The sequence below is a fragment of the Cervus canadensis genome, chromosome 28 (assembly GCF_019320065.1).
Source record: "Cervus canadensis isolate Bull #8, Minnesota chromosome 28, ASM1932006v1, whole genome shotgun sequence".
NCBI classification, from domain to species: domain Eukaryota; kingdom Metazoa; phylum Chordata; class Mammalia; order Artiodactyla; family Cervidae; genus Cervus; species Cervus canadensis.
The window spans coordinates 27,693,101-27,720,565 of NC_057413.1; the positions used below are offsets into that span (position 1 = coordinate 27,693,101).

A 27,465-nucleotide genomic window follows, 5' to 3' on the forward strand; every position below is an offset into this window, starting at 1 on the left:
AGTGGAATTGTGTAACCACTGGACAGCCAGGGAAGCCCCTTTCCTATCTTATTAACCTTCAGCAAACAGTGTCAGTCTCCTTTTCTGTAAACTCAGCTTTCCTTTGTCCTCTTCACTGCCTGCCCCAAAGTTTCTTGCAAAATCTCCCTTCTCACGATAAAATTATTTGATATATTCTTCTTAACATGACAAAGAATATTTATTATTTTATTTTATTATTTTTTCCTGACTAATGAACTCTGTGGGAGAATGTGAGGGTGGGATATTTCAAAAAAACAGCATGTATACTATCTATGGTGAAACAGATCCCCAGCCCAGGTGGGATGCATGAGACAAGTGCTCGGGCCTGGTGCACTGGGAAGACCCAGAGGAATCGGGTGGAGAGGGAGGTGGGAGGGGGAATTGGGATGGGGAATACGTGTAAATCTATGGCTGATTCATATCAATGTATGACAAAACCCACTGAAATGTTGTGAAGTAATTAGCCTCCAACTAATAAAAAATTTAAAAAAAAAATGCTTATTCTCATGAATGTGTGGTATATGAAAGATTTTGTCTGAATCCTCTTCTGTTTTGGTTAACTTCACAAAATTCTCTCTGAGTCCTATTTTTCCTATTTTTTTTTTTTCCAGAATCGGAGAGTAGAGTCCCTGGGGCCCCCATCAGAGCCTTGGGTCATTTCGGTTTCCCTGGAAGGGACATTAGATTCTGTGCTGAGAGGTAGGTACTTGTGACATTCGGAGACCCGCTATAAATGCATCTGCCCACAGATGTTTGCAACCACTGGGGATTCATAACAAAGTCACTAATACTCAGTATCTTTGGTAATTTGGGAAAAAAAAAAATTCCACCGCCAGTGTACAATGCCGGTGTCTTCTAAAAACTACATGAGGTTGACAGGAAATGTTTAAGGAGCCATCTGCCCCGCAGTTGTGATGAGCATTTTTGTCATACCTGTAGCATATGTGTGTGTGTGTGTGGTGTGTGTGTGTGTGAAAGTGTTAGTCACTCAGTCATGTCTGACTCTTTTCAACCACAGAGAGTGCAGCTCTCCAGGCTCCTTTGTCCATGGAATTCCCTTCTCCAGGGGATCTTCCCAACCCAGGGATCAAGCTTGGGTCTCCTGCATTGCAGGCAGATTCTTTACCATCTGAGCCACCAGGGAAGCCTATATATATATATATATATTTTTATCTGTTGGTGAACATTTAGACTGTTTCCACATCTTGGCTAATATAAATAGCACTGAAACAAATATGGGGATATCTCTTTGAGATCCTGCTTTTAATTATTTTGGATAAATACCCAGAAGTGTGCTTGCTGGATCATGTGGTATTTCTAGTTTTAGTTTTGTGAGGCACCTTGATACTCGTTTCCAAAAAGGCTATACCATTTTGTATTATCATTAAAAGTGCTTGAGAATTCTAATTTCTCCTCAACACTTGCTATCTTCTGACCCTTTTGAAAATAGCTGTCCTATTAGGTGTAAGATTATATCTCATTGTGGTTTTGATATGCATTTCCCTGATGACTAGTGATGTTGAGCATCTTTGCATATGCCTGTTGGCCATTTACAGGTCTTCTTTGGAGAAATGTCTGTTCAAGGTCTTAGCCTATTTTTTAATTGGATTGTTAGTTTTTAAGCTACTGAGGTTTAAGAATTTCTTGTATATTTTGCAAACTAACACTAACATCAGATAAATGACTTGCAAACATTTTCTCCCATGCTATAAGTTGCCTTTTCATTCTGTTAATTGTTAACTATGCAGAAGCTTTTAAATTTGATGAAATCCCACTTGTCTAATTTTGCTTAAACTGTCCGTACTACCCAAAGAGATCCACAGATTTAATTTAATCTCTATCAAACTCTCAATAATATTTCTTACAGAAGTAGAAAAAAGCAATTCTAGAATTTATATGGAGCTGCAGAAGATCTTAAATAATCAAAATGATCTTGAAAAATAAGAACAAAATGAGAGGCACCACTTCCTAATTTTAAAGCATATTACAAAACTATAGTAAACAGTATGATACTGGCTTCAAAACAGTCATATAGACGAATGGAACAGACTAGCGAGCTGAGAAGTAAATCCACTCACTTATGGCCAACTGATATTCAACACAGGGATGAAGGATATACAATGGAGAAAAAATTGTCTCTTCAGCAAATGGTATTGGGGGAAACTGGATATCCACGCCCAGAAGAATGCAGTTAGACACTTATTTTACACCATATAGGTTAGGACATTTGTATTAATTTGAGTGTTCTGTAATGCTTTTGCAAACTTGTAAACGACTCATTTACCAATTTAAACATTTGCCTGTCTGCAACATTGCTGGTTTCCAAGAATAGACTCTGATTTTACAGTTACTTCTTGCTCTACCCTGGCTTTGAGTCTAAGCTCATCCTCATGCCTCCTATAAAATATGTACCTTGCCATCCTTCATACATTACCTGTACCCAGTACCTTACACTCCACGCTTTACCCCTACCTCATACCTACTCATCTGCTATACCTTACTCAGCCTCTATAATCTACTGTGCCCCACTCCTGACTCATACTATCCCAGGTTCTTCATTACTTTTCTTTCAGTTATCCCAAGGATATCCTCACCGACTTGTTTAGAATCATACTGAATCATGAAAAATGAATAAGGCATTAAACCATTTGTTATTTTCTTCTATTAATACCAAGTTGTGCTCAGGTGAATGGACTCCCCTGGATCAGTATTGTCACCATTGTCCTTGTTTGGAGACTCAATATGAACATATGAGGAATGGTCTGGATGTCTAATATGCATACATTTTATGTGTGTGTGAATGTCATGAAATAGGAAAAAAATTATTTATAGAAATGCCCACATCACCGAACAGTTTATTTCAATGATTGGAATTATCTCTCAACGCCATCATGAATTGTTTCTCTTTAACTAAAGAGAGAATGGAACCAAAACCATTTGGCATAGACCACCTAACTTAAGTATTTCCTGCAGAAAAATAAATTAACAACAAAATCATATCTATATGTCTAGCCTAAACCTTTTGTTCTGCAAATTAACTTCATGTTCTTTGACCTCAGTCAATCCTCTTCAGTTTAAAAAAAAAAAAAAAAAAAAGAAGATTATTAGCTGTTAACCAAACTGGGATTATACACATGTGCTGTGTGTATAGGCCCAGTCATGTCCAGTTCTTTGCAACTCCGTGGATTGTAGCCAGTCAGGCTCCTCTATCCATGAAATTTTCCAAGCAGGAACACTGGAGTGGGTTACTGTTTCTTCCTCCAGGAGATCTTCCCCACCAAAGGATCAAACCTGCTTCTCTTACATCTCCTGCATTGGCAGGTGGGTTCTTTACCACTGTGTCACCTGGGAAGCCCTGTGGATTTATATACTCAAAGATAATTATTTTAGAACCTTCAGATCCTTTGATATTTAATTATAGATCCTCGTTGTAGAAAAATATGTCCTCAATATTAAAAAAAATCTCAACATTAATGATGTAATAGTTTGTTAGTGTAGATAGCTAGGGGTAAGATGGTTAGTTGTGGGAATGGGTGGGGGTGGAATTTGGACTAAAAAGGTATTTTAAAATCCTATTTCTTATAGAATCACATTCAAGTAGCATTCCCTGATAAATCAGGTAATCAACTTCAGTCTTGCTTCAAACCCAACACCTCATCTTCTCCCAGGTTTCCTCAGCCAGTCCCAGCTTGATCAGGGAGCCTGTCAATGACATTTGTCTATTTTACAATTATCATTCCAGGGATATGGAGAACCCCAGAGTAATATACTGTATTTGGCAGCAACTGCCTACGCTTTTGGGCACATATGCTTCAAATCTGAGAATATCATAGATATATATGGGAATCTTTGTAGAGATCTCTGAGGCAAGCTGGTATTTAACACAAAAGCAAGCCCATTTGAAGCTGAAGTACTTTCCATTAGGCAGTTTGGCGGCTGTTCTATGAGGCAGACTCACTGTGCTCGCCGGACACATTTCGATTAAATGCTGCTTTGTATTCCTCCAAAGATGGGAACAATAAGGACGTTTGTCAAAGGAAAAACTGCAGCAAACGATTTCATGTTGAACATCTGTACTCTGCAGTTCATTGTTTGCAAGAGTTTATTGACCATAATTTTGATGCATATAGGTTTTAAAGAGTATGAACGGCATTTATCTTGGGCGCCTATCATTTATTTGAGTCTTAGCTTATTTATTTCCATTTTTTCTGGGCATTTTTATTTATTTTGGGACTCTGAAGAGATGAAGGAAAAGATGTTTCTGAAAAGGGAAGTTTTAGTTAGCCCTGCAAAATTGATGAAGAAAGACAATGTTTTCCCAAAAAAGGATTGAGCAATTGAATTGAAAAATGTAATACTGTGCATATTCTATCTTTATGAAACCTTTCAGCGTTAAAGATCTCAAACCAATTTTTAAACATTAGGACCACTCTCCTGTCTCATTGTCCATCATACCAATAATCACAGTGACATTTCCAAACTGAAATGGAGCAGCTGTTAATTAGCAAAGTCATTTGAGGATAGTGGAAGCAGAAGACTAATTCATGGCATTGTGAACGGGATCTGGAGCTCAGTTTCCTTCTTTCGGTTTGTAAATGGATGGCCTATTGTTAGAAAATGTAAGCTTTCCTTTTTGCATTTTATTCAGGGAAACCAAAGTGCAGACAATCCAAGTTGCTGAACAGGGTAGTCTTTATCAGTCCTGATCTGATGCATGGCTGTGCTCCTAATCTATTGGCCTCACTCTGCCACCACATAAACTACCGATCCCTTGACCAAAAGAGAGGCAGAGCCTAGAAACTGACCACCAAGAAAGATAATAGACTTTCTCTCTTTAGAGACATTTAATAATAAAATCCATGCATGCATGCTAAGTCGGTTCAGTCATGTCTGACTCTGTGTGACCCTATGAACTGTAGCCCGCCAGGCTCCTTTGTCCATGGAATTCTCCAGGCAAGAATACTGGAGTGAATTGCCATTTCTTCCTCCATGGGATCTTCCTCATCCAGGGATTGAACCCGCATCTCATATGTCTAACCTGTATTGGAAGGCCTGTTCGTTACTACTAGCACCACCTGGGAAGCTCAATAGTGGCTAAGAATACAAACTTTATGAAATCAGGCAGATTTGATCTATAACCTTCTCACCAAGTAATTTATTTCCTGAGCCTATTTCCTAATCTCTAGACTGTAGATAATAGTATATTTTGTGGTGTTGTGTAGTTTGTATATAATGATGAATAGAATGCCCAATGTTTGGCAGAGTGAACTTTGATATATGTTAGCTGTTGTTACTATTATTCTGGGCTTCCCTGGTGACTCAGATGGTAAAGAATCCGCCTGAAAATGTGGGAGACCTGGGTTCGATCCCTGGGTTAGGAAGATCCCCTGGTGAAGGGAATGGCTACCCACTCCTATATTATTGAAAACTCCATGGACAGAGGAGCTTGGCAGGCTACAGTCCATGGGGTCACAAAGAGTCGGACACATCTGAGTGACTTTCCCTCACTATTATTCTCTCTTGACTTAATTGGTTTCAAGATTTGCCTAAGAGAAGCCTGATGGATTTAGTGACCTTTTTAATTAATTTTTTCTTGATTGTCCAATTGCCTCTCTACAGAGATTACTTGAAGAAATTGCTCTAGTGTAGGTGACTAACATACACTATTTGGTTTTGTGTTTGTTTGTAGGATGTACTCACGTAGAAACTCAAGATGGTTATGTGAGCTTCTCCAACTTGGCAGTTTTGATCTCTGGGTCAAATTGGCACTTTATTTTTACTGTCAGGTTTCCTCCAGGTAATTTCAACACTGTATGTTTTTATTATCTGTTTCTTTCTTTCTTTCTTTTTTAAAACATAGCCCCTTCTCCTTTATAATGGGACTAGCTCCTCTCATGAATAAGAGTCACTGTAGCTTAGAGAAAAAATTCCCCTGGTTATATCATTATGGTATGAGAAGCAAGAACACATGTCGAAATTAAGCCTGAAGAGCAAGTATTGCTTCCTGGTAAGCAAGAATCCAAATGTACATTTTCTTCTAGTTGTTAAAATTTATTTTGAATGTTCTACTTTTTTTCCTATGACATTTGATGGAATTTGGTTGAATATTAATTTTAAATTTTTAATTTATAAGGAAGAGAGTCATGGAGTATTGAGTTTTATGAAACCTTATCTTTTAGTCCTGCCTGCCTCATCCACTGCCCCACCCCCACCTTGGAAATGATGACTATACACATTCACAATCCTGGTACTTTAGAACTGTAGGTAGAAGGTGTGTGTAAACTGTTTATACGATCCAGTTCTTTCTGAGAAAACATTCAAAAGAAGTCTCCCTTCTGAAGCATTCTTGACAAATTTCACTTTGTTAGAGGGTACTACTATTCAATCACTTTGTAGTGAATAAATGCTACTTAAACTTCAAAGGCAGATGAGCTTATGAAAAATATTACTCTCCCATTTCCATGATGAATAGAGTCCAGTTTCCTCCCTACAGAGGAATGGTGAGAGTTCAATTTTGGGCGTCCTTTTTATAAAGGATTAAACTCTGATAGAGACACAATTACCACTTTAAAATGATTTAGATATTGCATCCAATATTGTAATTTACCAGAAAAAACCTTCCTCACCTAAGGGAGCATCAAAAAAATTCTAAAAATTTTAGCATTACGTTTGAACCGAAAAGTTGATATTTATAATCAATTATTAATTTGAGTCAAGGAAATTAGTCTGATACTTAAGACAGGCAACTGTGGATAGTAGTTAATGCATCAGCTGTGATAATGCAAGGCTTTTAAAAAATACACCAGAACAATCATGAGTGGATTTAAACCTCTTAGATATTGGAAATGGCAAAGGAAATGAAATGTTTTCATGTGAGCTGTCTGAACCCCAGCAACAAATATTTAATTAAGACCAGATATGAGTTCTCCTTCATGAAACTTAAATTCAAACCGCAGTATACTTTTCAAAAAGTTAAAAATATGGCTCTCATGAACATGTATGATGAACACTTGTCAACAAGTTACTTAACTTTTTAATGCGGGAACCAGGAGGATAGCAAGGTGTATAGTTCATGTAGCCTGGAAAGAAAAGACTGCTGAAATCAGTTTGCTAAATTGGATACAGGGCAACCAAACTCTAATCTTTTCTCAGTTGCGTGTCTACGAATATCACTTATATTCTTACTGGATGAAAATCATTTTCAACTTACCCAATGTTCTACAAATTCACAAGACTGGCCCCTAAATGTTAAACATTAAGTTAAAAAAGGTGTGTTCCAGAGAATTTGATAAACCTTGGATGAGTTGTTTGAAAATCCTCTTTTATGACATTGATAATATCTGTAATCTTTTTTCCCCCCTCTCAGTTCCAAGTTTTAAACTATTTTTCTTCACAAAGAGAATATCATCTGGGGTCGGGTAGTATTGTTAATTTTGTAAGACAGCTATTCTTTTGATATCTGTGATGTTGTCCTAATGAAAGGACAGATTCATGGAGAATGTTCAGTGCCTTGACCGTGGGATTCCCAAAGATATATTTTGAAGGGTAACACATGCAGAGCTGAATATTTTAGTCCCAGCTTACTGGATATTTAAAAGGCCATTGCCCTACAGTTTTTCAGTAGTTCAGTCAGTTCAGTTCAGTCGCTCAGTCGTGTCCGACTCTTTGCAACCCCATGAATCGCAGCATGCCAGGCCTCCCTGTCCATCACCAACTCCCGGAGTCTACCCAAACCCATGCCCATCGAGTCAGTGATACCATCCAGCCATCTCATCCTCTGTCATCCCCTTCTCCTCCTGCCCCCAATCCCTCCCAGCATCAGGGTCTTCTCCAATGAGTCAACTCTTCTCATGACGTGGCCAAAGTACTGGAGTTTCAGCTTCAGCATCAGTCCTTCCAATGAACATCCAGGACTGATCTCCTTTAGGATGGACTGGTTGGATCTCCTTGCAGTGCAAGGGACTCTCAAGAGTCTTCTCCAACACCACAGTTCAAAGCATCAATTTTTCAACGCTCAGCCTTCCTCACAGTCCAACTCTCACATCCATACATGACCACTGGAAAAACCATAGCCTTGACCAGACAGACCTTTGTTGGCAAAGCAATATCTCTGCTTTTTAATATGCTATCTAGGTTGATCATAACTCTCCTTCCAAGGAGTAAGCATCTTTTAATTTCATGGCTGTAGTCACCATCCACAGTGATTTTGGAGCCCGAAAAAATAAAGTCTGACACTGTTTCCACTGTCTCCCCATCTATTTCCCATGAGGTGATGGGACCAGATGCTTAACTAAGACTAAATACTTCATCAAGGTTATTTGAAGGCATATGTTATAAAACCAAATGTAAACTGCAGTGAAGACAGAAGCTTCTTGGTGACACTGTGATTTTGAGCTGGCCCTGGTGTTCACATTTACTGGCCTACTGCTTCCTTTAGTTCCTGCCTGCAGCTTGCCAAGTCCCCCAACTGAGGAATTGTCTTGCATTTTTTCTTTATCATTTTCCTTAAATTATTCTTCATCATTTGCAAGACATTCTACAAGGTGAAGTGAGGCTCTGTTTAAATGAGGAGAGAAAAGATGAAGGAGAAATAGAAAACATCAGAAGGCCTGTCCTTCTGTGACCCCATAACCTCATGTTCCTTAACAGTATAGCTCCTGAGAGTGACTGCTTGTTTCCAGGTGTATCAATGTCCAGGGCTGGAATTATTTGGGAAAGCAGCTTATCCTGGCCTGTCCTTACACTGATAGACCAATCAGTGACATTTCTCCTTTTTAACAAGCTCCGAGAGAAGAGCTGTGACAAGCATTTATTCATGGATGTTATTGTTGTTTAATTTCTGAATCAAACAGAGGATTGCAATCATTTTTATTATTTTCCTTCTTATCCCTTAGAGAGAGGAACTCATCTTTTTTCCTATTTTATTATGCTTTGTCTCATATTTATTTATTTTTCTTAAAATGAAGAAAAGGGACAAAATTCAATATCTATTTAATGTCCAGAGATGGCAGATAATGGCAGATGTGATTCCTGATTTTAGATCATGGAGATTGGCCAACTATCTTTATAAAGTTTCCAAGATTGTCCATGTCTTTATTTTGTTTAATGGAAATAAATGTCACTTTAATCAATGTTTCATTAATTGCTGCATGCAAAGACATACATTTCTTCAACTCTGTAGATACATCAAAGACATAATTAAGGACTTAGTTCTTTTAATATGCATGTATATAATTTATTTTCTATTGAGGTACCATTGACATAACATTGTGTAAATTTAAGGTGAACAGTATGTTGGTTCAATATATTTACATATTGTCATATGATTACCCCTGTAGTGTTAGCTAACATCTATATCACATTACATAATTGTCATTCTTTTTTTTGTTGTTGTTCTGAGAACAGTTAAGACCTACTCACTTAGCAGCTTTGAAATTTATTATACGGTATCCTTGACTATAATCACTATGCTATTTTGGAAATATAAAAATTGAGGAACTGAGAAACTGCATAGGGTGACCAAGTGTGTACAGAATCCTCATAAGTCTTTCTAACATGTGGACTAATCCGGCTCATTTATCCGTTTCTGAACTTCCTGAGACACTCCCCAGAGGGCAAGGTGTCTGTAGGTTTGTTCTCTTGACTTCCCGCCCAGCCTTTCCATATGCACTGTCATTACTGTTGTCTAGGCTGTGGTTTCTTTAACCATTTCCTGGGGCCCTGGGGCTCTTAGGGGGCTCTCCGGGGCTGCTGGGCGGAGATGGAATGCACTCTGCCACCTGACCCAACTGCAGTTGCTATTTCCGAGTCTAGAATATTCCTCCTCCCTAAATTCACATGTCTTACTCACTAGTTCACCCAGGGGTCTTCTCAAATGTCATCTCCCCAGAGAGCTCTTTTCTGCCTCGCCCTGTCTGCACCACCATCTCAATCTTGCTCCCCCCATCTCCAGCCATTCTCAGTCTTCTGCTGGGAATTCCTCACTCCCTGGTGTCAAGAGTATCCGAGTATTTGCTTGTCTGTCTATTGCCTGCCTGCTCTATTCTGCCTTAGAACCTAAATTCCAAAAGGGACAAGAATTCTGCCTAGTTCAGCATTACAGCCCCAGTGTAAACAAAAACAAAAACTGGCATGTCATAGGCACAAATAAATATTTGTTTATGAATAGGTGAGTATACTGAGATTCTATCTAAGATTGCATTTAAATAATGTTCTGCTGTTGAAAATATTTAAAAACTGGTAGTCTCCACCCTTAGACCCAGGTTACTGCTCTAGACTTAGAAACCTTAGGCCTGATTACAGCCTCTGTGTCATTATAAGTGTTCTAAACACTTCCATGGCCTACTCTTCTATATCCCAGGTAGCTCAAGCCACTTCTCCACTCAGAATTTTTCCATTTATTGACTTCAGAATGTTGTCACAGTCTTTTGGCTTTTGATGTGTAATGCCCACCCAAACTCGCCTCACATTTTTCCTGCATTAATTCCTGGTATTTCCTGGCAGTAATTTTTTTCAATATAGATCGCTTTTTCTCTTTTCTGCCTTTATTTGTTCAACTTTCACATCTCCATCTAGATACTCCCTCCTACGGAATGCTTTCCCCAGGCATATCAATGGAAAACAAACTTCCAAAGCAATTGACTTGCATCATTCTGGTGGTATGGGTCACATTCTGATTTGTATTATATTTGTATGTGTTTCCTATTTCATTTATTAGCTTGTAAATATCTTAAGAATGAGAACAGTAACTTGTCTACTTGGTGAAGTAAACAATCACTGAGAAGTTATTGGAAAATGGATAAAAGAATAAAGAATTTTGTTTTTACTTCTGTGAATCCCTAGTAAAATCCATCCCTCTGTCTCTGGGCTAGAATTAGCTTATTCAGTTGTCCATAAAAAGCAACTAATTGATATCAAACAAGCCAAATATGGCTCAAGTATAAGACGTACACATAAGAGAAGCATTTATAGATAATTTTGTTATAGTAGCTTTGGGACCAAGTCAGCCAGGAGTCAAGAGACTGGGGATCTAACTGTGACTTCCAATCCAATGTTAGGTTCAGCCCAAGGAAAGCACAGCAAAGAAAACACAGTGTTTCCTTGAGTCGATGAAATAAAAGCTCTGTTTTTGCCTGAATTATTCAGGTGAAAGCAGAGATTTGGGGGTTTGTTTGTTTTGAATGAGCTACTCAAAAACACTAATATCTAATGTATGTTCACAAGCAAGTGTTTTTCTTTAACTTTTGTCTTGAGATATAATTGACATATGATAAGCTATACATATTTAAAGTATACTATTAAATAAGCTTTGATGAATCTATACTTCCATGAAACCATCCCCACAATTAAGATAACGAACCTATCTATCATTCCCAAAATTATAGGCAAAGTTTTAAACTTTCTATTTTTGAAATAACATACAGTAAAAATGATCTTTTTGGTAAGTTATTTTATAAATTCAAATATATATATATATATATATATATATATATATATAAAGAGAGAGAGAGAGATTCATATAATCACTACCACTATCAGGATATAGAACATTTCCCAAAGGTCTCCTTTATGTTGTTCCTCTGTCCTCACATCCTCCCGCTAATCCCTGCAGCTTCCAATATGGTTTCCATCCCTTTAATTGTCTTTTCTAAAATAACATATAAATGGAATCATATCATATATACAGGGCTTCCTTTGTGGGTCAGATAGTAAAGAATCTGCTGCAATGTGGGAGACCCAGGTTTGATCCCTGGTCGGCAAGATCCCCTGGAGAAGTTTCCAGAAAACTGGAATCCCACTGGAATTCCAAAAAACTGGATCCCCAGTTTCCAGAAAACTGGAAACCCATTCCAGTTTTCTTGCTTGGTGGGCTCCCTGTCTATGTGGTTGCAAAGAATCAGACACAACTGAGCAACTAACACTTAACACACATCATATGTACCCTTTAGAAATGGACTTCACCCACTCAGCATAATGCTTTGGATGTTTATCTCAGTTACAGTTTCCTTCCTTCCTCCCTGTTCTAATTAGTGGAGCATAAGAGTGAATCTTCAGTTTTGCACTGGTGGAGGAAGTAGGTCTGAAAATAGGAGAGCATTGGAAGAATTCTCCCATTGTAATGAACAGAACTAGAAATAACAATCATATGATATTGTTGGAATTTTGAAGTTCTTCAGAAATAAGAGTCTTGCATTTATTATTGATTCATATATTTAATCATCTAATTCAATAAATATTTATTGAACCAACTATGTGCCAGGTACTGTTTTAACCATATCTCTTCCACAATATTTTATTATATTAGCATCTTATTAGTATGTTATTATTATTATTTTGTATTTATTTGTTTTTTTGAACAGGGGTCAATTTTACAGCTCGCTCCAGGCCGTTTGCTGTCTTACCTGTGACTCCATCCGAGAGATCCACCATCATCATGGCTGCTTCCTTGTGCTCGGGGGTCTCGTGGCTAGCTCTGTGCTGCCTCGTATGCTGTTGGTTTAAGAAAAGCAAAACCAGAAGTATGTAGATTGTTTTTGAATAAAAATAGCTGAAAAAATATACCATTATGTATAATATACTATTCTTTTTCTTCCCGCAAAGAAACATATTTTATGAGCCTCTGTAACATATCAAACAGCGTGCAGTCAAATTGCTCAATTTATAGAGACAAGGATTGCCTAATCCCAAATAACGACAGCAATAACAATAATATATAATAACTAATAATAGCAACAGCTGTTATTTTTTGAATACTCACTATGGACTGGGTTCTAAGTACTTTAGAGACTTGAATTCATTCAGTCTTCAGAACAGCTCTATCAAATAAGTACCGAGTACTCTGTCTGTGTTTCAGACATGGCACATGAAGCACAAAAAAGCTAAGTGACTTTCCCAAGGTCTCACCACCAGGATCAAACCAGGTAGTTAGGTTCTTGCTAGATCCCACTCTCTGAAACACTGTGTGGTACAGCCCAGGTGACCTTCCAAAAGGCAAATTCTATAATCAAGGGGAAATATCCTCTTCTTTTTCAGAAGAAGGCAGAGAGTGCTTGGGTTTTTTGTTTGTTTGCCTCTTTTTCCCTAGGAGCATAGAAACTTTTCTTGGGCATTTTCCCAGAATCTGATCTTTTATTTTTCTTTTTTGGGGCAGTGAGATGGGGTTGGAGACATGGATAAAACCCTTGTGGTATTAGGAGATACTAGGAAAACAAAGTGATAAGGAAGAGTGGGTATAAAAAGGCAGAATGAAGAGAGGCAAAGACAGAAAGTGAAAAATTAAGACAGGAAAGAGCAGGAAGTAGGATGCCACCACCAGACAGGTCACTGTGCTTGGATTTCTGAGAGAAGCTGGAGAGGGAAATTCCACTAGGTGCTCTTTATTTTGAGCCAAGCTTCATATTTTTAACTTAAAAATTGTGCTGTAAAATGTGTATAGTGAAAAGAATGGTATTTTTTTACAAACTTCTTTAATGTCTGATTTAAGAAAAGTTAGCTGGATTCTCTTAGCAGCTTCTGCATTTGGTCTCTTGCAATGTATTGTTTTGACTGAAGTATCTGAAGAAAATTCTAGCCTCAAATAGATACCTCGTAGGAAAAGGAAGAATATTTTAATAACTTTTACATATACAGCAGATGTTCTTATTTGTTGCTGCACCCAAACTAGACCAGAGATACTTTTTGTATTCTGTTACATGAAAATGCACAAGTCTACCTTGTACTTTGAATTTTGCCCACAGGTGATTTTGAAAAATTATGTTTTGGCCATTTGGTAAATGTTGTTTCACTGAGTTATATAGATATACCAAATGCTGATATTAATATATTTCATTCTATAATTTAAAAAAGAAACTACATGTTAATATCAATAGAATTAGAAATTCTGTGAAGCTCATGGTAGTTTATAACAACGTTTGCTAAACTTCTAAAATTTCTGATGTGAACTTGATTTATATCACTGATGACATATACTATCAATTGTTTCTTTGAAGTTACAGGATCACTTCATTTACTTATAAAAGAAATCTCCCGAATACCCAATTTTGAATAACCATAATTTGTCTTTCAGTTTTTCTTTCAAGTGCTTTCAGTGTGAAATGGTGTTTCATGAAAAAAAAAAATCAATCAGTTTTGCTCAAAACAATCACAAAAGTGCTTTTTCTTAAAACAATCATCATGTCTCTTGGCATGGCATTATCTGACATTATATTATAATTTATTTGCTTATCATCTGCCATCCATACTAGAATAAAAGCTCTAGAAGGGCAGGGACCTGATCTTTCATACTTACAGTTGACCATCACTCCAGTCAAGAGCTGACTGAAGATGTAAAGTCTTCAGTCAAACACACACAGCTCTATGAGCTCTGTGGGTTGCACTGATGCCAGTTTCCTAGTTTTGATGTCATACTACAGTTAATGGAAGTTGTTGATGTGAAGAGAAGGCTAAGTGGAGGTGCATGGGTCATCCCTGTATGTTTCTTTGACACTTTCTGTGAATCTATAATTAATTCTCAATAAAATCTGAAAAAAATACAGTAAGTCCCCACATATGGACAAGTTCCCTTCCGAGAGCACTTTCGGAAGTGCTTTTGTAAGTCCGACCAAGTTAGCGTAGGTACCCAACTAACACAATTGGCTATGTAGTATTGCAGTTTACTGTAATAGGTTTCTAATAATTTTCACACAAAATACATAGAAAACAAACACAAAAAATAATGCATTTAAAATCTTATAGTACCTTGAAAAATACGGTAGTACAGTACCGCAGCTGGCATACAGGGGCTGGCATTGAGTAAACCGGCAAGAAGAGTTACTGACTGAAGGAGAGAGAGGAGGTGGGAGATGGCAGAGCCAAAGGATCTGCAGCGATAGGAGTTAGAGGGTAAGCTGCAATTTCACGCATCCCTGATGCTGATGGCACAGCTTCCCATTCCTTGCTGGGTTCAACTCTACCTTCTTGGAAAAACGATCCAGTGATATCTGGATAGTAGCTCTTTTTTTCTCATCACAGATGACACTATCGCACTGGATTGCATTCTGAGCAGCTTGTGCAACCTCCGTGTACTGTTGTACATTCAGGTCCTGTGCCTCAAATGCCTCAAATAAAGAAAATCCCCTGGCCATTTCCTGCATCATGAATCTCTTCGGTTCTTCAGTTACTTCTTCCTCTTGTCTCCTTTCGTCCTTTCTCTGGGCCTCCAACTCCATCAGGTCTTCATTAGAAAGCTCCTGTGTTGCACAGCAAAAAGTTCAATAAAGTCGTCCGCTTAAAGATCTGGCTTGAAATAAAGATACTGAGCTACTGTAGTCTACACAGTACTCGACAGGGAAGTACACCAGAGCACAGCCTCTTGTAGAGCATGCAATGACGTGACCATGTGCACCAGACGCAGAGCTAACTTATGTGACTGGACATTCAAACACAGGCTCGAATCTTTGAAAGTTTGCAACTTGAAGGTTCATATGTAGGGCACTTACTCTACTAGGAACATTCTATAGCCACTCTTGTCAACAGAAAGATAACATAAACCATGTTCATGGTTATATGATGAGGCAGATAGTGTCATTTTCTAGTAGCCATTTAACCTAAAATTAGCTGGAGCTAAAGCTCCAATACTTTGGCCACCTGATGTGAAGAGCCGACTCATTGGAAAAGACCCTGATGCTGGGAAAGATTAAAGGCAGGAGAAGGGGGTGACAGATGGTTGGATGGCATCATGGACTCAATGGACATGAGTATGAGCAAACTCTGGGAGATGGTGAAGGACAGGGAAGCCTGGCATGCTGCAGTCCATGGGTTCTCAAAGAGTCGGACACGACTTAGTGATGCTACTGAACAACAAACCTAAAATATCAAAATAATGTTTAAACATGTAATGAATATAAAAGTATTAGGTATCTTGCATTTTTGAAAAATCAAGTGTGTATTTTATGTTTACAGACACATTTCACGTATTCAGCCACCACATGTAGTGGCCACCATTTTGGACAGTAGTTTTATACCTCCATGGTAGTGGTCAGTATATGGGATTTTATTTTATTATTCCTTAAGCTCTGGGATGTTGTGTGCATTTTGTTGCACATTTATCACAATGATTTGGGGGAAGTGGACAAGAGAAATATCCTAACACTTAGGCTCATTTGCAATAAATATGTCATTTTATTCTTAAAAAAAAAAACACTTCTTTTTTCATTAATTTAGAAATAAAAAATGAAGAGATTTCTGAAACTCAGACTAGTGATCAAAGGAATCACAGCCATGTCTCGCCCAAACACCAAGGGTCACAAGTAGAGACTGGAAAAGAAGTCACCATGATGGCAGAAGGTAAGCTTAAATAATAGGATGATTCCCACAAAGAGAAACAGACCCATGGTGTATGAACTGTAGCCTCCTTCTGGCTCTCAGTTTCTGAATCAATTTAGTTTATAGACCTTTCTTTAGCCTTTGTTATTTCTTCTCAAGGAAATTATACCCCAGCAAAAGAACATACAAGTCCAGCTGATTCACTCAGCTATTAACCAATGATTCGAGTTGACATTCATATATGTTTTTTCTTACTAGAAGATTATTGGTTTAACATTTGAATTCATTACATAAAGAAAAGGAAAACCAGAGTATAGGCATATAATCTTTCCCTCAGCTATTGCAAAGCTCCAGTTTGGCAACATAATTGAATCTGGAACGAAGAGCCTGGAGTTGCCCAATACCAACTATGCAAATTAGATTGAATATAGAACCCTCAAGAAATGTCAGCTTTGTTAAGCCCTGCTTTGCTGCTTAGTCGTACTTTTTGTGAAAGGTAGTATTTGCCTACATTGTGCATGATGCCAGATGATTTTTGTTTGTTATATTGTTAAATGGCCATTAGAATTGCTGCCAAGCAGAGAAAAGATAAGCATTTGTTTCAGACCAATGTTCTGTGTTTTTGAGGACACAGAAATTACAAAGACAATGGGCAGAACACAAGATGGATTTGCCAAGTATGAATATGGTGTATGAAAAATATTCAGTAACTTCCATAGATCTGAATTTTGAAACATATGCTCTCAAGGGAAAAATATTGCTTGTTTTCTAAGTAATAACTAATTATCATGATATTTTCTGCTTGAAAAGGAATCCAAATCTTACTGGTTCTGAGTGGATATTTAACCAAACCATAGCAGTCTGACGTCATTCTGCTTCTAATGAGTTTCGTGAACTCTGGTGACTGTGTGTGTATCTGTGTATCGGTTTGTTTGCTTGTTTGCATTTTTTTTCCCACAGAGGAAATGAGGGTTTTTTTTTTTTAAATTTCCTATCAAATTAGCCATCTATTTTCCATCCAGCTCCTGGACCTGCATCAGCAAGTAGTAGGAAATATGAGTGGGTGGGAATATGAAGGATGGAGTTTGAGAGAAGGGGGCAGGAACTCTTTCTAGATTCCATCTAAGACTACTTTGATTTTGGTTTCCAGAAGCTTGTCCATATCATGGCATGCAAATTCAGGACAGGTGTTTGAAAATGGTCCTCGGAACCCAGCTCTGTGAAGAAAGGCATATTCAGCTGCATTCTCCAGCAAACAGCAGGAGTGATGCTAATCTTTCCCCTAATCTAATATGACCATCTACATGAATCTCAGTTTCCCAGCTTAAATTAACTACATTACGCAGTCCACAATGCCTGGATGTTTTATTAAGGGACATTTTTTATGTGGTGGCTTATTAATAAATTATCAGGAATGAAACAAGGGATAGGGCTCCTGTGGATGAGTTTAGATTAAAGAGATGGGAGAATGAAAGAGGCCATTTTATTAGGACATCCAAGTTCAAAATAGAAAGATGTGTGTTCCAAACTATCCCCTGGGGATCAAAGTGGATTTGTTTTCTTATCTTCTAAGCTTTGTCCACATCTTAAGAACATTGTTTCTAAAGAAAGTAATGAGACATCTCCTGCTTTTCTTTGGAAACTATTACCAGCTATAAATGCCTAATTACTGCTAGCTTTAAATAAATTTGGTTTTATTCTATTATTACCATGATACTCTAGTTTCCTTTTCCTTCTGTGTTTTTAAACTGGTGGCATTTGCTGATCAAGTGATTGGCCTGTCTCTCTCATAAGCATTTTGCAAACACCAAGCATCACCATCAAATATTTAGCTGATAGAATCGAGCATTTCTGCTGTCCAGTAGATACAGACTATAAATTTATCATGTTACGGCTTTTACCAAAAATTGTATGTATGCAGCAGGGAAGGGAGTAAAGCATGTATTTTATCCCTTGAATTTTACTTTTACCAGGCATTTGACATAAAGAGCATCTAAACCAGTTTTTAAAATTCGCATATGCTTTTGTCACTCTGCTAGTCACAAGATTTAGTGAATTACCAACCTCAGTTGGAGAGGCAGGAGAAGCTGACAATTAAGAGCATAAAACTTGGTCATCGGCACGACTGGGTTTAATCTGATTCCCTTGTTGACTTTACTTCCTGGCCTCAAGAGGGTCGACTGTCCTCTGTGCACTCTGACTTCCTCATCACGAGAATTGTCCTAATAATATCACCCACGCTCAGATGTTGTTATGTTGATTAAGTGAGTGAGTATCACTATAAGCATGGGGAGATTTCTGGCACATTGTGTATGCTGCGTGTGTGTTATTTATTATTGGTCTCACTTGTTTTTAGGACTCAGAGCTCTTCAAGACTTGACTCTACCTTGTCTTTCTCTGGATTCCACCCTCTTGCCCCCTCCTCACACTCACCTCCACCAGCTCACTCTTCCTGGGACTGGTCTAACACCTTCACATACACTCACCTGCGCCCTTTCTTCCAATAGGATTGCTTGTCATCACCCGTTAGAAATGAATGAGCTTAAATTTCATCTTCCAATACAGATGAAATAAGTATGTATTTATTTCCTGATTTTTTTATACCTTTTAAAGTCCTCTCTCTGCAAAGTTACAAAGAAATGATACTTGGCCACCTAATCTTTATGGCTTTCTAATATGATTGGGACATGAGAATAATATTTTGGGGAAAATGAACAATTCCAGGTGATAAACAAAAAAGTGTAAAGCAATCACCATCATGCTAAGGAGAGAAAGACTTTCATTATCCTAAGTTACATGTTTAGTCTCTCCAGTTCATAAATCATATCACATTGCTTCAAATCCCGTTTGCTAAAGGCTTAATTGTAGAGTGTGCACACACTTGGGGTCCACAGAAGAACCGAGAAGGAGTCCAGCTTTGTACCATTCTTTGGCGATTGTTCCCTTGTTCCCCTAGTTTGGTGAATAGCCCCCGGACCTCCCAGGCTAGATACCTCAGAGTTACCTTTAACCCTTGGCCTTCCATTACGACCTTGCCTTGTGGCTTGCTAGTTTTATCGATTCCATCTCTGCAGTGTCTTGGTTTACATCCCTGTTTCCTCTACCTACTCCATTTCCCAGCTGCATCTTCAGGTCAGTCTCAGTTAACAAACTCCCTACAGATGTCCGTCCTCTATTCCCTCTCTTTTCCTGCTTGGACACTGTTCTCTGTACATAACTTAAGAATCTCGGTTCCAAGACACACTTCTCTCACATAACCATAAATCTAAAGTTTTCATTCCTTCCTTCCAATCCCAGGTTTAATATTTTTTCTCTTTTTAAAATTCAGCTATCTAGAAGGAATAGTCCCATTTTCTCAACTTTCATGACACTTCCCTTTTATTCACTAAACACCTTTTATATGTAATATAATTATTCGTGTTCATCTTGTCCCGATGCCTCCATATTAGGTCTGTATCTTTTCTAATGCCAGAGGGCATTATAACATGAGACCATTGATGACTGTTGTTGAGTGAATGAACTGAACTGAGCTGTTGAGGGAATGGTGAAGGCAGAGATAGAATGGGTCCTTCTCCATTCCCCCTCCCCTTTTCACAGACCCCTGGATTCCAGCAATTCCTATAATAGCTGACAGGAAAAAAAGGCCCCTCATCTCCTGTAAAGGAGATGGAGAAATTTTATTCTGGTTCATAAGATTAACAACAGGATAATGGCTGCACATCTTTTGGGGTCTTGAATTCAGTTCAGTTCAGTTGCTCAGTCATGTCCAGCTCTTTGCAACCCCATAAACTGCAGCACGCCAGACTTCCCTGTCCATCACTAACTCCTAGAGCTTACTCAAACCCATGTCCATCAAGTCAGTGATGCCATCCAACCAACTGAACCTCTGTGTCCCCTTCTCCTCCCACCTCAATCTTTCCCAGCATCAGGGCCTTTTCAAAAGAGTCACTTCTTTGCATCAGGTGGCCAAAGTATTGAAGTTTCATCTTCAGCATCGGTCCTTCCAATGAATATTCAGGACTGATTTCCTCAAGGATTGACTGGTTTGATCTCCTTGCAGTCCAAGGGACTCTCAAGAGTCTTCTCCAGCACCACAGCTTAAAAGCATCAGTTCTTTGGCACTCAGTTTCCTTTATAGTCCAGCTCTCACATCCATACGTGACTACTGGAAAAACCATAGCCTTGACTAGATGGACCTTTGATGGCAAAGTAATGTCTCTGCTTTTTTAATAAGCTGTTTAGATTGGTCATAGCTTTTTTTCCAAGGAGCAAGCATCTTTTAATTTCATGGCTGCAGTCACCATCTGTAGTGATTTTGTAGCCCCCAAAAATAAAGTCTTTCACTGTTTCCATTGTCTCCCCATCTATTTGCCATGAAGTGATGGGAACGGATGCCATGATCTTAGTTTTCTGAATGTTGAGCTTTAAGCCAACATTTTCACTCTCCTCTTTCACTTTCATCAAGAAGCTCTTTAGTTCTTCTCTTTCTGCCATAAGGATGGTGTCATCTGCATATCTCAAGTTATTGATATTTCTCCTGGCAATCTTGATTCCAGTTTGTGCTTCATCCAGCCTGGCATTTCACATGATATACTCTGCATATAAGTTAAATAAGCAGGGTGACAATATACAGCCTTGATGTACTCCTTTTCCTATTTGGAACCAGTCTATTGTTCCATGTCCAGTTCTAACTGTTGCTTCCTGACCTGCATACAGATTTCTCAAGAGGCAAGTCAGGTGGTCTGGTATTCCCATCTCTTGAAGAATTTTCTACTGTTTTTTGTGATCCACACAGTCAAAGGCTTTGCCATAGTCAACAGAGCAAAAGTAGACGTTTTTCTGCAACTCTCTTGCTTTTTCTATGATCCAACGATGTTGACAATTTGATCTCTGGTTCCTCTGCGTTTTCTAAAACCAGCTTGAACATCTGGAAGTTCACGGTTCACGTATTGCTGAAGCCTGGCTTGGAGAATTTTGAGCATTACTTTGCTAGCATGTGAGATGAGGGCAATTATGCAGTAGTTTGGGCATTCTTTGGCATTTCCTTTCTTTGGGATTGGAATGAAAACTGACCATTTCCAGTCCTGTGGCCACTGCTGAGTTTTCCAAATTTGCTGACATATTGAGTGCAGCACTTTCACAGCATCATCTTTTAGGATTTGAAATAGCTCAACTGGAATTCCATCACCTCCACTAGCTTTGTTTGTAATGATGCTTCCTAAGGCCTGCTTGACCTCACATTCCAGGATGTCTGGCTCTAGGTGAGTGATCACACCATCATGATTATCGGGGTCATGAAGATCTTTTTTGTATAGTTCTGTGTTTTCTTGCCACCTCTTCTTAATATCTTCTGCTTCTGTCAGGTCCATACCATTTCCGTCCTTTTTTGAGCCCATCTTTGCATGAAATGTTCCCTTGGTATCTCTAGTATCTTGAAGAGCTCTCTAGTCTTTCCCATTCTATTGTTTTCCTTTACTTCTTTGCATTGATCACTGAGGAAGGCTTTCTTATCTCTCCTTGCCTTTCTTTGGAACTCTGCCTTCATATGGGTATATCTTTCCTTTTCTCCTTTGCCTTTAGCTTCTCTTCTTTCTTCAGCTATTTGTAAGGCCTTGTCAGACAACCATTTTGCCTTTTTGCATTTTGCTTTTTGTGGTCTTAGCAGTAGGCAAGATGTGATGCCTTCCTTCTAGGTGACGCTGTCTGCCAGCCACCTGAGTTCCCTCTCCCTGTGTTCCTGATGACTCCCTCTGTCTTTGTGGTAGAGTTATTGCTGGAGACCTCAGTGCTGCCTTCTCCACATAGTACCCTGATTTGTGGTCTCTAATCACTGTGTGCTTGTGTATGTGAAACCCACGTCCCCAGTGTTAGTGGGAAACTGGCAGGTGAAAAGGCGCTCCATACCATACAAGTGCAACTGTAAACATTAACTTCACGGAGTTCTCTCTACATTTGAATCCTACTGACTATATATGGTGTGTTTTGTGAATGTAAAATAAAAAGACTATCAATTTACCTTTTGTAAGTACAAATCTATAGAAATGGCAGGGAGAGGAGAGGAGGGGGCTGACCTCAAGACATTTGGAAGCAGAGAAGAGCAAAATAGTTCGGGACCAGAAGTTGCCCTCAGTTCCCAAGAAAGTCAAATTGTATTTGGAAGTTATTAATAAATAGCATGTACATGCCATACAATAAAAAGATATGAACATCTCCTAATTGAAAAAACATAAATAAAATCTATCACTTATTCTTTAAAGAAAACTTTAAAAATAATTACCAGGAATAAAAGCCTGCCTGGTAGATAAGATGGGGAGTTCCAATGCTATTTGCAACCAAGATCCACTATCAACATTAACAATGGAATATTAGAAAAATTTCTACTTAAGTGATGATAAAGTACAGAACTCATTCTTACCAAAATTTTATAACATATATATTTGGGATGGGAAGAAACAGTCAAATTTAAAACAAAATTTAGAGGACAATTTTGGAGAAAATGCATGTTGATTTGCAGAAGATTGTTTAATGATAACTTAAAGATTTAACCATTAACTACTATATTTATTAATAACTTGAGTAAATTAGTCAAATGTAATATCAGTCTAAGCAAAAATCATATTGTATAAGCCAGGTGTATACAGTTAAGAAAGATAAATATACAATAGTGGCCAAGGAATATGCTGTCTTGGGGAAAACAAGAGATATGTGGGACTTACATAAAAAATAAGCTGTATTTTATTGAAGAGTTTAAGAACAAATACATAGGGAATTACTGCACGTTTCTAATTAGATTAATTAATATTGTAAAGACCATATTTATTTCTAAATTAACTTTGGTTTAGGAATCCCCGGTGGCTCAATGTTTAACACCATTTCAATTATTTTATACAGAGTAGAACAGTATAAAATGATTCTAAAATTCTTCAGAAACTATAGATCAATGACAGAAAACTAATTTTTTACAGGAAATGGGATTTTTGGCAATGGGAAAAGGTAGCTCAACCAGAGACATAACACTTATGTCACTATTCTTCAGACAATGTGATACTGATACAAGAATACATGAGCATTAGGAAAAATAATCTCAATTAGGTGTAAATATAGATATTAGGTATAGAAATGTAAGTTATGATGAAGATAATAAAAATAAAGGAAAACAGAAGCATCCATCTATTAATGGGGCTACAAATTTGACTTCTTAGAACATTTAGTAATCCAAATTCATACTTCAAAAAATTACCAAAGTAAACTTCGAGTAGATTAATGAGTTGAATTAGGTTTACTAAAATATAACCATTGCTAGAGTATTGCAGAAATAATAAAGTGAAGATCACTTATTGTATAATGTGGAATGAAAGGCACTTTTTCTTTACCTTTTAAAAATTTCCATACTTCCTGATTCATCATGCATTTCCTATTAAAAATAGATAATAATTTTTCATTTAAAAGAACAAATAATGTAGAAAAAACATAGGTGATAGTATTTATAATGCATGCATGCTCAGTCATTAAGTTGTGTCTGATTCCTTGCGACCCAATGGACTATAGCCCACCAGGCTCCTCCGTATATGGAATTTCCCAGATAAGAATACTGGAGTGGGTTGCCATTTCCTTCTCCAGGGGGATCTTCCCGACCCAGGAATGGAACCCTCGTCTCCTGCTTTGGTAAGTGAATTTTTTACCGCTGAGCCACCAGGGAAGCCCAGTACTTATATTTGTCATTAATAGCAATTCTTTCCTATTAATAATTTAAAGTTATTTATTAATTATTGTATATATCTTCTTCAATATGTGGGCAGGACTGTTCCCCTTATTGACAAATGAGAAACCAAAGTGGAGTCTATTCTTGGTTGATTGATTCTTTTTTTATCTTTGGTTGATTGGAATCTATTCTGTGTTGGTTGATCCACTGTCCATCTTTCTGCTTTAGATCCTATTTAGGCTTCAAGATAGAGGAGCTTATATTGGGTCTTTCACACTGAATCCGAGTCATCCTACACTAAATGCAGCACATGAAGACTAGGCTATAAAAATAAAGACAGGGAATGGTGCGGAGGGAGGGGATATTCATTGTTAATTTCCCCATTGCAAAAGAAACCGGTGAGTGAAGTAAGTTTGACAGAGGAAGACAAATGCTATTGGATATCACTTATTTGTGGAATCTTAAAAAATACAGCAAACAGGTGACTGATCAAAAAGCAAGCAAAAAAAAAAAAAAAGAAGAAGAAGAAGAATCTAACAACTATTACCCACACAAATCTTTAAAATCATAGGCTCAGGATATTGGTTGCCCAAGAAAGTTCTAGAAGCCAAAAGAGGTTAAGGATACCTAAGAAAAATTACAGTCAACTGTGGATGAACCTGCATGGACCCCAAACCACCAAGCCTTTCTCTTTTTCATAGAGTAAGGATATATGTTCCCACAGTCTCCCTGAAACTTGATCAAACCCACCAACAGGACTCTAAGAGACATAGAGGGGCAATGTGAAATCCTATCTTTCCATTTTAATGGGGATTCACCAACAAGGTGGAGGTGGAAAGGAGGCTTGCTGTTGCATATGTTTTGATACTCACTGTTCTTCCTTCCCTAAGACCCAAACATTCAGCTGAATGCCTTAGGACACATATCTGCTATAAATTCATTTTTTATCTAATTTGTCTGAGATCTAAGCTTCCTGTGGAGGTCCAAGATCAAAGGATCGGATTCCTTCTGATGTTGGCGCTGACATATAATGTGTGCTGACTTAGTTCTGTCTATAACCTCACAGTGGGAGGCGGCCAGCCTCCCTCGACACCTTTACACAGCGCACTTTCATTTCGGCTGGGGAGTCTGTCAGGTATGTTGCTGATTGGAGCTGCCGTGTAAATAATTCATGGGAGATTTTTAAATGTTTTGGGGCTTGCAAAGGAAAGCTGCGCTCATGTTAGTCTTTCATGAATAGATGCAGACTCTAAGAACAAGGGGGAATAGATTTCCAAAGACGGTCTCTCAAAAATAGGATAACAATATCTTCAATGGATTGAAAATAGGTGACTTGCAGTGTTTGATTCCCCTTACATGAAGTGGTATTGGTTTTACCAAGGGATAAAAATTCAAAGCCCATTTTCCTTTTTTAAGTTTGCTTCTACTTGACAATTTATTATTCCTATTCTTTGGTTATTTGCTGATCTTGATAAACTATGTCTTTTCCTCCTGGTGGGAGCGGTAATTATAGAGATGACACCAAACTCAGGACTCAACATAGGGCTGGGCTTAATAGAGGGACAAGGTTGATGGCAAAAAAAAGCTCCTTCTCTGAGGAACTCAAAAGTCCTAAGAGGAAGATGAGACTGTCATGCAAGGAAAGGTGACTAATAATAGAAACAGTTGCACAAGTCAAATGAGAAACTCCAGTCAACAAGTACTGAGGAGTAAATCAATGCCTTTGAGCTGTCAAGGAATAGTTCTGGAAGGATTTGAAGTCCCATAGGGAGACTAGGATAACCTGGAAGCTCTAAGCAAGAGAATTATCCTATAGTTAGGGGACCATAGCAGTTACAAGCTAGGAGAAAGGACTGTGGAGGAGGAGAGAAGATGTGGATAACATGGGTTTCACAGAATATTAACTGACACATCATCAAAACAATATAAACAACATGATTACTTTATCTTATTTTACTGTTCCAAATCAGCAGTATATTATATATGTTTCCCTCTCCAGGGGATCTTCCCAACTCAGGGATCGAATCCAGGTCTCCTGCCTTGCAGGTGAATTCTTTACCATCTGAGCCAACAGGGAAGCCCTTGTTTATACATAGATAGATAGATAAATAGATAGATAGATAGATAGATAGAGGTTAAACATATTTATGTTATGATGTTATTTCTATTTATATTGTTATTTATATTTATACTATAATATTGTCTCTTACACTATGATACAGACTTGATGATTCTCTGCTAACATAAGCCAAGACAGGCTCAGTAAACTGAGAGAGAGGTATAATACACAGGTTTATCAATTAGCATTTACCTTGTATACAAAAGTATGTATGTATAAAAATTCATGTTAATGCATTTGATGATGAGAAATTAGAAAATCAGGGGTGGGAGATGTCAGTGACAGTACTGCCATATACCCCTCAGGGGTTTAGGGTAGTTCTCAGCCTTTTATTTTACTCCAAGGCACATGGAAGGTGACATTCCCACATGCCACACTCTGATGCATGTATTTAGCCAAGCATTCTTCTTAACTCCCCTTTGCTAGCTTTAATTGTCCACAGCATTGTGTGGTTCTCCCACTACAGCTCTGGAGTCATAATCTTGACTTCTATACAGTAAGATGTGCTATTATGTTATTTGTGGTCTTGAGAAGTTACTTAATCTCTGTATCCCTTCTAAAAGGGAGATGGTAATAACACTGACTTCAGAGGGTTGTTGTAAGGATTAAATTATGTATATATATACATATATATAAAATTACATATATATATATTTACATATATATATATAAAACCTGGTGCCCAGCATATAATTGCTATAAACGTATTACTTTAAATGATTATTAGCCTTTCTCTCTTCAAGGAACGCATACTGGAATGCAAATGTATGAGTGGCATTAACAATTTTGAATTACCTTTAATTTGATTTAAAAAAATAATTTAATAAAGTTATTTTAAAGTTGAACTATAGCACTTTATTGTTTATAAAACTAGGTTGATACATTCCTCAATACCCAATGAATTATGAGAATGAGACATTCATGAGTTAGGAAGTACTTTATGAAGAAAGAGAAATTTGGGGAGGTAAGTAAAAGAAGGCAGAGGGTTTTAAAAGACAGGGTGGAAAAAATATTTCAGGCCTAGGGAGTGTTTTAAGATAATTCTTATAGGTAAGTAATTATATATACACATTCTTATAGATACTTGTTTATTTATATATTTATCTCTGCATATGTTTGTTTTATAAAATAAAATATATTCAAATTGTGAATTTGGCATAAAAGTCAGAAGTATTAATAAGACTGGTTTTGCATTTATTAATACAGGTGTGAGTTAACCCATATGGTAAGGTCTGATTCTAGCCTAATTTTCGTATTTAAGCTGCCATGCTTACAATGAAAAATCCTGATTGACTTATTATGAACATTGTAAAAGTTTTTT

The 27,465-nt window shown here is 37.7% G+C and overlaps 1 protein-coding gene across 7 annotated transcripts in view; it reads left to right on the forward strand.

Annotated features, from left to right (window-relative positions):
- PKHD1 (PKHD1 ciliary IPT domain containing fibrocystin/polyductin) overlaps positions 1-27,465 on the forward strand; it is a 429,461-nt gene that overhangs the window by 401,054 nt on the left and 942 nt on the right. For 5 of the 7 annotated variants that reach the window (XM_043450734.1, XM_043450738.1, XM_043450740.1 and 2 more), the window contains 5 exons: positions 633-720; positions 5,711-5,818; positions 12,381-12,539; positions 16,222-16,344; positions 23,944-23,988. In XM_043450734.1, the coding sequence (XP_043306669.1) occupies positions 633-720; positions 5,711-5,818; positions 12,381-12,539; positions 16,222-16,344; positions 23,944-23,988 (523 nt within the window). The remainder of the gene's footprint in view (positions 1-632; positions 721-5,710; positions 5,819-12,380; positions 12,540-16,221; positions 16,345-23,943; positions 23,989-27,465) is intronic. The other 2 variants (XM_043450737.1, XM_043450739.1) reach the window with 2 other exon arrangements.